Below are 11,363 nucleotides of genomic sequence, written 5' to 3' on the forward strand. Positions count from 1 at the left end.
CCTTAACTGCCTCCCCCGCCCGGCCCTGATCCCGATCCCGATCCCGATCCCGATCCTGGCCCCAGCCCCGTCCCGCAGCCGCACACCGAGTCTCTCAGCGCAGTTTATTGTCGCACGGGCACCCGCAGCCGCCGCCGCCACGCCCAAGCCCCGGCGTTCCCCGGACCCGGAGCGGCGCCCAGCAGCGGGCGGGGAGCGACGGGAACGGGGGCGAGGGGCAGCAGCCAAGGGAGCGCGAACCACGCGGGGTGGGAGGACCCCCCAGCTCCCTACCCCCAGCCTCGCGCTGCCCCACCTCCCCACAAAGAACCCCCCACGCCGGGGGTCCACATCCAGCAGCCGGACCCCCGTACGCCCGCCCGGCCCCGCTGCAGCAGAGCCCCCACACCACGGCTCTTCACGGGGGCTCGAGCGTGGCCCCCTCGCAGGGGAACGGGGTCCCTTCCTGCCCGTCAAGCACCGGGGCTCATGCTGGCTGCCCCCCAGCCAGCCCCACCGCGGTCCCCCGCACTGGCCCTCGCAGGGGAAAGGGATCTCCTGCTGCCCGTCAAGCACGGGGGTCTCATGCTGGCTGCCCCCCACAGCGGGCACGGGCACGGGGCTGGGTGGGGGGCACACTCCGGTGCAGCTTTAGCGAACCGCTGCCCCCCAAGTCTCGGCGGGAGGAAAGATGGGGGTGGGGGCTGTAACAGCCAGGGAAGGGGCGAGAGTCCACACGTCCAGAGTGTTCAGAGGAAGGGGTTGAGCCCCCCGGGCGCGGACGGCGGGGCCGGGGGGCCGCTCAGCGGCAGTAGAGGCTGCGGCAAGGCGCCGGGGAGTTCGGGGAAGGTGCCAGCCTGCGGGAAGGCACTGGCGGAGGCGGAGAGGGCGGCGGTGGCGGCGGGGACGCTGCTGAGGGGCATCGGCAGGGACGCGCTGTAGGTCATGGAGTTGGCGGGGTGGCCGGCGGGCAGCCCGGGCACCGGCGAGCTGGTCCGCATCTGGTTCAGCGTCGGCTTGGGCTGCTCGGACAGGCTGAAGGGGTTGGTCGGGGACGGCGTGCTCAGACCTGGCAAGGATAGGATGGGACACGTCAGGGCGGCCAGGTCATCCCCAGCACTTCTCCTCCTCTTCCTCCCTAAAGCACCCCCTGTGCAGCCCAGGGGAGCCCCTGGCCAGCAGCCCTCAGCACCTACCGGAGAGGAAGGGGTTGCGGGTCTTGGAAGCCGGTGTAGGTGCGACCAGGGAGTCCAGGTTGACCAGGGAGGAGGCGGCGGGGCCGAGGAAAGCCTCGGGGGTTTTACAGTCCTTCCGCTCCTTGCCGGATTCGGGCAGGGAGTCAGCCAGGTTGGTGAGGTCGAAGCTCTTCGCCCCATCCTGCCTGGTGCTGGGGAACAGGTCGCCAAAGGGGTCCGGCTCTGGGATGGAGGGAGGGGAGATGAGCCACGTGAGCCACTGGGAGACACCAAGGGTGACGGCGTCCCCTGTCACCGCAGGTCACAGCTCAGTGCGGTGGGCTGAGCCTGCAGCATGGCCTGCCCAAAGTGCCCCCTGAAGCCACCACGGGAGCTGGCAGGGCTGGGGACGTGGATACAAAACAGGGACCAGAGCTGCTCTCTCGCCTACAGGAGAGCCCAAGCCCACGGCAAGTTTGCAGATGGGGACAAGCTTTGGCCGCGCCAGCAAGCAGCCACACGCAGCCCTGGCCAGCCCTGGAGCTGCCTCCCTGCCACGGGCAGGGACAGGTCACCGTCCCCACTCGCCCGCTCCCGGCTCTTACCCACGGGGCTGCTGGACTTGGCCGAGGAGGGTGGCTGCGAGGGCTCCTGCTCCGGCGGCTCGGGCGGCTTTGCGAACGGGTCGAAAGCGTTCCCCCCTGGAGCTGGGGGGAAGAGGGGACACTCAAGGAGGGGAGCAAGCGGGGAGGTGGGAGGCAGGAGATGTGTGGGCAGGAGAGGGGCAGGGGTGGCTGCCTGCAAGGAGACAGAGAAGAGGGGGTGCAGTGGGGGGCCGGAGTGGGGTTGGGGGTCAGGAATGTGCACTGGGGAAGGCTCAGATGAGACAGACCATGGGGTCATTGCAGAACCAGACACCCCCACTGCTCACAGCCATCCCCCCGCAGCAGGCTGGTCCCTTCCCCAGCCCCAGCAGGGACAGGGGCAGGGGACAGGTCTGCAGAAATGCTTTAGCAACCAGCACTGGCCCTCAGAACGGGTTCTGTGCCCCTCACTGGCGACCAAAACTGGGGGCAGGACACGCAGGACCTGCACGGGGCTGGAGGAAGCACCAAGGAGGAACTGAGAGTGGCACTGAGCTCCAAAACACAGGCTGCTCCCACAGTTGCCTCCCCATCTGCATCGTGGCACCTGCGACCAGCAACCGTCCCGTCTGGTCCTGGCGTGGTGTGCAGGGGTGGTTTGGGGTGAGCAAACAGGTATCACCGACGGGACACACCATCAACCTGCTGCTGGAGTGGTGTGGTGGCTGCCATCCGCTCCCACGGGAGTGCTCCGTTAACTGCCGTGTTAATTAAAACAGCCTATTCTGTGCAGAGATAGAGCCTAAAAGTTCCTTGAAGTCTTCAGGATGCTGAGGGGTGAGCAGAGGTCCTGCTGCGGGGCAGGAGAGCGGGCAGGGGGTGTTTGGGGAGCTGGCTGCAGGAGGATGGGGGCAGAACGCCGAGGTGCCCACTCGCAGGAGGGTAGCGGTGCTCAGGGCTGTCCAGAATCCCCAGCAAAGCCAAAAGGTCCATCAAGCCTCTTACCAGCGTTCGGAGGTTGCTCGGGCACAGCAGCCCAAGGGTCAGGAGCTGGAGTGGAACCGGAGCCCTGAGGGGCTGGGGGTGATGCCGTCCCCCAAGGGTCCGCGGGAGGGAAGCCAGAAGACACGGGCGCCTTCCCCCAAGGGTCGGAGCCTGCAGTGGTGCTTGGGGGAAAATCCCAGGGCCCAGCAGAGGTTTGCTGGGCTGAGGCGCTCGCCTGGGAGAGGGGCTCCCCACTGGTGTCCGGGACTGGCACCCAGGGATCTGCTGCACCGGCCCAGGCAGAGGCCACCGGCTCCGCTTTGGGTTTCATATCTGCAAGAAAAAGGGAAGCTGTGGGACAGGGGAACAGTGCAGGGCACAGAGGGAGGGTTAGTGGCAGGGATGTGCCCCAATGGCCATGACTTCCAGCAGTAACACCCGTGTGTACAACAGAGGAGAACCCAGATGTCCTTTCTGCTGAGCTACTGGGGACTGGGGAGGAACAGAGGCAACAGTTTCTGACACTGTCCCAAATTTTGGCAGTCTGCAAGTTGCCCTCACCTGGCATATCCCACGGGTCAGCAGACGTGTGGCTGGAGGGTGCTGGCGCCGGTCCGAATATATCTGCCAGCTCCAGGATAGAGGACTGCAAACAGAAAGGGAATAAAGAGGTGAGGGAAGCCTGAGGCAGATCTGTGGGATCACCCCAGAGCCAATGGTTGGCTGTGTGGCCATCCAGTCCCCACTGCTGTACCTGGCTTTTCTTCATCTTATCTTCTTCTTGCTCTTCCTCCCTGCCCTGGGCAGTCTCCTCCGTGGCTCTCTGCTGCAGGGAGTTCTCGCCTTGCCAAGTCCTCACCTCCTGCGGGGAGAAGGGATGGGGTCTGTGAGCTCAACAACCCCGCAGCCAGCACCTTCTCCAGAAGACAGACCAGCACAGGAGCTGCCACCGCATCCCCGAAAAGTCCCAGCATCCGAGCAGACAGCTCCCTCAGGGCTGAGCCCACCAGGAGAGCACTCAGCAGACAGCCCAGAGCAGGGAAAGCAAAGCGGGCACCGGAGCAAGGTGGTGTTTTGGGCTCCGGCGCCCCAGAGAGAAGCCCAAGTGCAAGGAGAGCGGAGCGCCAGGACTGCAGGACACAGGTACCTTCTCGTGCTCCTCTTTGCTCAGCGCGAGCGCGAGCTGCAATTGTCTTTCTTCGTCTGTACTGGAAATTGGAAGTGGCTTCTGCCAACAGAGGAAATCGGGTGACATTTCAGCTTGCCCTCAGCTCGCAGGACTGCTCGGAGGTCCCTGTCCTTGTCACCGCCTCTCCTGCGGCCCCTTGCCCGTCTGTGCAACATCTGTGCCCATCCAGCCAGCCTTGCCTGTGGACCCCCAGCCCAGCAGCCCTATGCTGCCTAACCAGCTCCTGCTCAGGTTCCTTGTGGCCCCTGACCAGCTCTTTCCCTGACCCCATCACCTGCCTCTGCACTGAGGCTGGGATGACCCTAAATTAGGCAGCCAGTATCTCCCCTGGGAGGTTTTCAGGGACCCTGATGAAGTCAGTGGAGGAGAGGGGATGAATTAGGCACCCCCTTGCCCCAGCAGCCTGCTGGGGAGAAGAGTTTGTGACACTGGCTGGCTTCAGTTTGGGAATTCTGCAGCCCCCCACCCAGACGTGAGGCAGACTTTGGGGAGAGGCTGTCCCTGCCCCTTCACCACCCTGTGACACTTATTCAGCAATGTGGAACCCACTGGGGCTGGGAATGGGGACTCCACTGGGAGTGAGGTTGTGTACACCTGTACACGTGTGCACACGCGTGCGCAGCCCAGATGGTCTCCAACAGGCAACGCTTCCCAGAGTGTATTGCTACAGTGCTCATCGCAGCAGCGTGAGAAAGCTATAAATACTCCAATTCCAGGACAAAAATAGGGATACACGTCTCCAAAAGAGCCTCCATTAGGCAGGGAAGACGGGCAGCACCAAGCGCCGTCTCCAGAGCATGTCCCCTGCCCAGCAAGACTGAGCTCGTGCTGCTGGGTGCCCACTCCAGGGGATGTCCCTTGGTCCCATGTCCCTCTGATTTTGTGTGCCAGCCATATCCACTGGCTCCATGTGGGCCGTACCAGCCGGTGACAATCCCGGCCGGTGTGCAAATAATTCTGTTCCTGGTGGAAAAGGGGCTGTGGCCACCAGATAAGAGAGGGGACAGCCTGGGGTGGTTTCACACCAGGGACAGCAGCTCACCTGTTGTCTGCACACCTGCTGGGCTCCTCCTGGGGCTGTTTCCCAGTGCTCTTTCTATCCCAGTTTGAAAGGACCAGACAGTGGGACCAAGCTCCCAGCTTAGGGGGGGTGCTGCTGGCCCCACATCCACCACACAAACTGCAGGGCAAGGCTTTGCCCCCTAAAACCTCCATGGGAAGGCAAGAGAAATTGGGGAGCTTAGAGTAAAAACCCTCAGTGAAAGAGGGCAGCCAGGTGGAGGGCGGTTGTGGCAAATCCAGAAGAGTCCCCAAGTTCACCCTGGGGTCTGGACAGATCCCTGCCTGGTGCTGTCCTCTCTGGTATGAGGACAGGGAGCAGGGGCAGCCCATGCCTCCATCTGCCTGCTGGCGATTTTGGATGCCAGGCACAACGCCAGCAGCCTGGTGCAGTTGCAGGTGCATGCACCAGCCTCAGGCAGCCCCCAAAATCCTCCCTCCTCCCAGGGAACTGAGCCACTGTGCCCATATATAAGGCAAGGTGCAGGGAGATGCCTCGTGCCCCAGGACAGGCAGGGCCACCCTACCTTCTCTGCCTCCTCCCGACTCATGGCCAGGGCCAGCTGCAGCTGCAACTCCTCCTCGCCTGTCGTCTGGGGCCGCGCTTGCTCCAGGTCAGAGGCAAACCGTGGAGATGAGGATGATGCTGGGGGATAAAAGAGGAAAAGGGGGTGGTGTCAGGACTGGGGTATTTTGGGGAGCACATCACCAGCCTCTCCTCCCAGCCCACATCCCAATGCCTGGCCTCCCCAGGGGACATAGCCCCACGTTAAAGCTCCTGACCAGGAACAAGCCGTGGGTTTAAGGCTGGAGGCACCACCAGCTGCCACTGCTTCTGGGGTTCACCACAGAGCCAAATCTCTGCTCCACAGTGCAGGATGGAGATGGGCTTCACCACCACCACCACCACCACCACCCTGAGAGGTGGAGGAGAGCAATAGGCACCAAGCAGGTGCAAACCAACCGCAACACCTGCCCCCACTGAGTGAGCCTGGGTGAGCCACCAGCAGCACTCACAGTTGAAGGAGGAGGGCGAGCCCCGTGCCCGGCCGTAGTCCTCGCCGTAGGGTGACGCACGGCGGCCGTAGGTGACCTGGTGGCTGCCACTGCCCATGCCCTCCAGGGCCATGCGCTCCTTGGTCTGCAGCGCGTGCGCCCGCTCCTGCTTCAGCCGCTCCTCGTCCTTCAGCAGCGCCATCACCTGCTTCACCTTCTCCCGGATGTTGATGCCCTGGTCCTTGCCGTCGCGGTCCACGTACTGGAAGTCCTTCAGCGTCTGGATGGTGTAGAGGTTCTCCCGGCACTGGTGGGTCACCTTCTCGGAGCCGGTTTTGATGAGGTAGTCCAGGAGGGTGAGGGCTTTGTAGACGTGACGCCAGTTCTTGCCGCTGTCGTTCAGACGCCGCCAGATCATGCCCATGACCTCGGCGAAAGCCACCGTGTTGAAGGTGAGGTCGGCGATCTCCGACATCAGGGAGCTGGGGGGTCCCCAGGGGTCGTTGGAGGTGGCCTCCCGCACCTTGATCTCTGCCTCCGAGTAGTTGTGCACGATGTTCTTCACCTGCCGGCGCAGCGCCGAGGTCGTCATGGCTGTGTGGTGCCGGAAACCTGCCAGCGGCAGGCAGCAACGGTGCAGAAGGAATGAGTGATCACGGCCACAGCCTCACCGGCGCCTGCAGCGGGGGAACAGTGACACAGAGACCTCAGCGTTGCCCCAGCCACCGAGACCCATTCCCAGAGCCCTCAGTCAGCAACAGGGACACTTCTTGATGTGGATGCGCCCATCCTCGGGGCATCAGGTGCACCCTGGGGGGCTGCCACCGCTCACTAACCTAAAGACACACACAGTGGTCCCAAGAAAAAACACCTCATAGCAAGGGATGCCCAGCACTGCAGAGCCAGCACAGGGTTTGACTCCAGATTCAGCAACATTTGGAGAAGAATTTACCCTGCACTTCTGCTTCTAAAAGTAACCGTTTGAAAATGGCAGCTCCCTCCTCCAGATCCCAGCTGCCTCAGCCCCACCATCCCAGCAAAGCTGGTTTCAGAACCCTCCCAGCCCTTGCGCCAGCCAGGGGCTCCCCTGTGCCCCCACATGCACTACCTGCAGGTGCACACAGCCCTGCTTGTCCCAGTCATCACCCCAAGGCTCTCAGTGCTGCCGAGGATGCGTCGTGCAAACACAAAACCCCGCTGTGAGTCAGAGCCTGTCGCGACTCACTCAGCTGGCAGCTGATCAGATGGGTTTTCCCAGCAAATTTGATAATTTTGCTCCAGCAAGAGGCAGGGTGCTAAGAGCCAGTGCCAGATCAGCGAGCAGGATGGATAATGCAATGCCCCTCTCCCCAAAACCCTGAGCTGTCTGAATCTCCCCCCAACACAGGGCTGAGGCTGCAGGTGCTGGTGTGGCCAGGAGCTGCCCTGGTACCTCCCCACGGGCAATGCCCGTCCTTGGGATGCCCTGCACTGACACGGATGCAGTGACATGGGGCAGTCTGGACCTGTCTTTATGTGAGCCCATCACAATCCTGTCCCCTGCTCCATGCTGTTCCTAAATCTTCACCTCCTCCCTGCACGGTGGGAAGACATTGTTTACCCTCCTTTTGTCTGAGGGCCAAGCCAAAGCAGAGGCAGAGGCTGCCTGGAGCTGCCTTTCCCTCGGCAGGGCCGCACCGCAGGGCCCGGGAGCCAGGCTGCTCCCAGAGCCCCACTGCGGCTGCGACAAAACTCACTGGCAATTCTTCCCCCATCCAAGATAACGCCTGCAGGCAGAGGAGTATCTCCCCCACACAGCAGTGTCTGCAGGCAGCGATTACCGGTGTCCACGCCGCCACCCACCTCAGGTGCCGGTACCTCCCTGGACCTGTCACACCATGTCCAGCCCTCCACTGGCTCTGGACATCACTCTGTCCTGCCGGAGCTGGGCTGGGGCCGTGCTGACGTGCCCAGGAGCCACAAACGGCACCCACCACGCTCCCATACAACCCGTGCGACCAGTCCAGCATCTCCTGCTCCCGTGGGCCAGCGGCCAGGCGCCCCACGGCTCCGCCAGCAACATCTCCCGTGAGTCAGAGAGGAGCCTGGCACCGCCGCGCTCGCGGGCGGGCAAAGTTTCTCTGGAGACGCTTCCCTGCATCGATTCCCTTTCGCAATGCAGCCCGTCGGCGCGGCCTTTGGATCCCGCCGGGAGAGCCCATGGCACAGACGGTTGGGCTGCTGCCCGCCTGGCACAGAAACACCTTCAGGACAAGGGCAGCAAAGCACCAAAGTCCTCCAGGACTTGGCTGCGTGCTCTGCTTTCCACCAACACCCAGGTGGAGATAAAGTCACGTTTTCCAAAGGTGCCACCAGCCCAGAAAGCACCAGCAAACACCAGTGCTCCAAGGAGGAGAAGGCAGGATGGTTCCTCCTGCCGCCAACAGGTCTCCTGGCAGGACAAGCCCGAGGTCCAGCACGACAGGCTCCCGACACTGCTTATCCAGGCCAGAGACCTGATCCCAGCTGGACTCTGCCCACCATGAGATGGCCTGGGATGTCTGAATGGGAAGAGACGGGAAGCATGGGCTAGGGCAGGGATGAGAGGAACGTAATCAGGGCTGGAGCTGCCAGCGGGGTTAAGAGCTGCGGGTTTATCAAACACAATATCCCCCCGCAGCCCCCCCCGGAATATAAAGGGAGTGAAACAGAAGCTGTGCGGGAGATAAGGCGGCAGCACCCGGTAGCTCATATGGAATTACTGCAGTGACCTTGAGCAAGAGGCGGCCAGGTGGGAGAAGGACACACGGCTGCGGGGCCAGGTCCCCATCGCCCGCGGCCCGGCGCGGGGGACTGCGGGGGCGACGCGGGGGCGGCGCGGGGGGCGAAGAGGAACGGCGTGGAGGGAGAGCTGGAGGGATGGGGGGACTGCAGCGGGGGCAGAGGGGTCTGGCGACAGAAGTGGCGGCCCGGAGAGGGGATTACAGCTCCATCCCTGATCAGGTGCAGGGCTGGGAGAAGCAGCGCCCGCCATGGAGGAGGGAGCGGCGGGGAACGGCTCCCGCAGAGCCCTCGGCCGCGCTGCCGGCTCCTGCACCCGCCCGGATCCCGCTCCCCCTCCCGCAGCCGCCGCGGGGCCCCGACCCCGGCCCGGGAGGCGTCACAGCACCGAGCTGCCCACCGGGGCCCGTCATCCCCCGCAGCCCGCGATGCTCCGACGTCCAGAACCTTCCTCCTCCTCCTCCTCCTCCTTTCCCTCCCCCCGCATCATCTCGGCTGCCGGGGCGCACGGCCCCGCTTACCTGCGCGGTGCCGCCGCCGGTGCCGCCGGGGAGCGCGGGTGGAGGCGGCCGCAGCCGCCCGCTCCTGCTGCGCGCCGCCGAGTTGCCGGGCTGGCTGGGCAGGTCCCGGCGGCAGGTCCCGGATTAACCCCTTCGGGGCCGCCCGGGCAGCGGCCGAGGCGCTCAGAGACCCCCCCCGGCCCCCCCGGTGCGGTGCGGCGCAGCGCGGTGCGGTACCGGCCGCGGGGGATGCGGCGCCGAGCCCCTGCCCCGCCGCATGCGGGAGGCGGGGATGCTGTAAATGCTCAGTCACTGCCCCTCGCTGGCAGCCAGCCAGGCGCTGCTCGCTGCTGCTGCCTTGCTCGCCTGTATTTTTTTTTTTTCCCTCCTCCCCCCATTATTTTTAGACAGAAATCCACGTCCACGGGCGCAGAAGCAGCTGCGAGGGATGCCGACCCTCCCCACCACGCAGCTCCCTCTCTGCTACCCAAGGCCACGCTAGCAATTTGGGTTATTTAAATTATTATTCTTTTTTTTTTTTTTTTTTTGCTAGGATCTAAATTTGGAGCAGATTCTTCCCCTGCTCTGAGCAGCTCCCAGAGCCTGGCTGGGGGGAGAGAGGGAGGCATCAGATGACATGACAAAATAAGTCATGTCTCTCGATCATTTCAATGCCACCCCCTCTCTCTCCCGGCCTCTGCCTTCCATTTTAATCACTGACAGCCCTTCAAGTATTATGGATATATATAATCTATTTAATATCACTGACATTTTCCATGATGGAAAGCATCTTGGGGGTGCTGAGACATTTGGGAGGGGGATCATGCCTTCCTGCTGGTGCTCCCGCCACACAGAGCACAGCTGAGATCTGTCTTGCCCCAAGGTCCTGCCTTGGGTCCCAGAGGGAAGCCACATGCCTCCAGGGCTTTGCAGATCTGAGCAACCTGACAGTTCCCAACAAGCTCTGGCTGAATAAACATCTAGTGCCTCTTCCAGCTGCAGCCTGGGAGAAGAGCACATCCAGCATCCAAACCATTCCCAGATCATCCCCGAGAACATCCCAGCTCGGGCAGTGGGAAGCAGTCTCTGTGGCAGCCCAAGATCCAGGCTTTCCTCTTCCTCCATTCCCAACACTCCTGATTCACTGTGTCAGATGGTGAGGCAGACAGCTTGCTCTTCTTCAGACACTGATTTTTTTACAAGCAAAGTGAACCTCTCTGTGCAGAAAACACCCTACGAGCTGTTTTCAGAGCTGTACAAACGTGGGGTTTCTTTGCTGGGGCCCACAATCCTGCCGTGGGAAGTGGGACCCAGCAAGGCACTGCCTGCCCTCAGCACAGCCTGACTGCTCACCCAGACCCCCTCAGCCATTGAGAAATGCACTGTCACCTTCTGCTTGCAGCATTTTCCTAGAACTCCCCCTCTTTCCGGGCTCTCTGGTGATGTCTTCAGGCCCCCACTCACGTGATGGGTTTGGTATGCAACTCCCAAGGCCAGGAAGGTCGCTCACCTCACCTTGGTTATTTAGCAAACACAACACAAATTATTAACACTAATACAAATACTGCCCACGTCTGGGAGAGGAGAAGGAATACTCTCCTTGCCTGGTTGCAAGGGCTCGGCCTTACACAGTCCTTCAGAGCACAGGGCTGACAGCCCTGAGGGTCCCTGCACTGATGACAGAGCCCAAGTCTCACAACAGGCCTGTAATGAGGGGACATATTTCTAAAGCTGTTCTGTGGAAGGCAGCTCTAATTCCACTGCAGTTCCAGTCGTGTAACTTCCACAAATCAATGCAAAAGGAAATAAAAAAAAAAAAAAAAGAAGAAAGCAGCTGGCTCAGAGAAAGCTGCAGCAGCCAGACAGCAGACAGCAGAGTATCACAGTTGTTGGCCCACACATCCCTTCCTGCACGCTGCTTGTACCTTGTCCCCTGAGGACACTCTTGTCCAAAGCTGGAAGAGGCACTGACATTATTTATGTCAAAAATTATGACAAAAAATTAGACTATTCACAGGTTTGTTCTCCTTTGCAGAGCTCTAACACCACCAACCTGCCCTGTGCCACCAGGCTTCTCCCTTGGAAGGGAAGGAGATGCCAGCACAGGACATTCTTCCATTGTACGTGACTGATGCAA

The 11,363-nt window shown here is 62.0% G+C and overlaps 1 protein-coding gene across 4 annotated transcripts; it reads right to left on the minus strand.

Annotated features, from left to right (window-relative positions):
* Window positions 1–89: 89 nt before the first annotated feature.
* Window positions 90–10,707, minus strand: EPN3 (epsin 3). Of its 4 annotated transcripts, none has more exons than XM_027880674.1 (10): window positions 10,616–10,707; window positions 5,988–6,643; window positions 5,498–5,616; window positions 3,870–3,950; window positions 3,477–3,584; window positions 3,284–3,368; window positions 2,744–3,055; window positions 1,760–1,861; window positions 1,176–1,397; window positions 90–1,048 (listed from the first exon to the last, which is right to left on the minus strand). In XM_027880674.1, exons 2-10 carry the CDS (start codon window positions 6,556–6,558, stop codon window positions 729–731), a joined length of 1,920 nt encoding a protein of 639 aa, XP_027736475.1. In that variant the 5' UTR covers window positions 6,559–6,643; window positions 10,616–10,707; the 3' UTR covers window positions 90–728. The 4 variants fall into 4 exon arrangements, with proteins under 4 accessions (XP_027736475.1, XP_027736474.1, XP_027736477.1 ...); XM_027880673.1 differs by lacking the exon at window positions 10,616–10,707 and adding an exon at window positions 9,248–9,482; XM_027880676.1 differs by lacking the exons at window positions 1,760–1,861; window positions 10,616–10,707 and adding an exon at window positions 9,248–9,485.
* Between the last annotated feature and the right edge of the window lie 656 nt (window positions 10,708–11,363).

This window comes from Empidonax traillii, unplaced genomic scaffold, assembly GCF_003031625.1.
Source record: "Empidonax traillii isolate 1590-97213 ecotype Southwest subspecies unplaced genomic scaffold, ASM303162v1 scaffold73:size1297144, whole genome shotgun sequence".
In the NCBI taxonomy this organism is placed as follows: domain Eukaryota; kingdom Metazoa; phylum Chordata; class Aves; order Passeriformes; family Tyrannidae; genus Empidonax; species Empidonax traillii.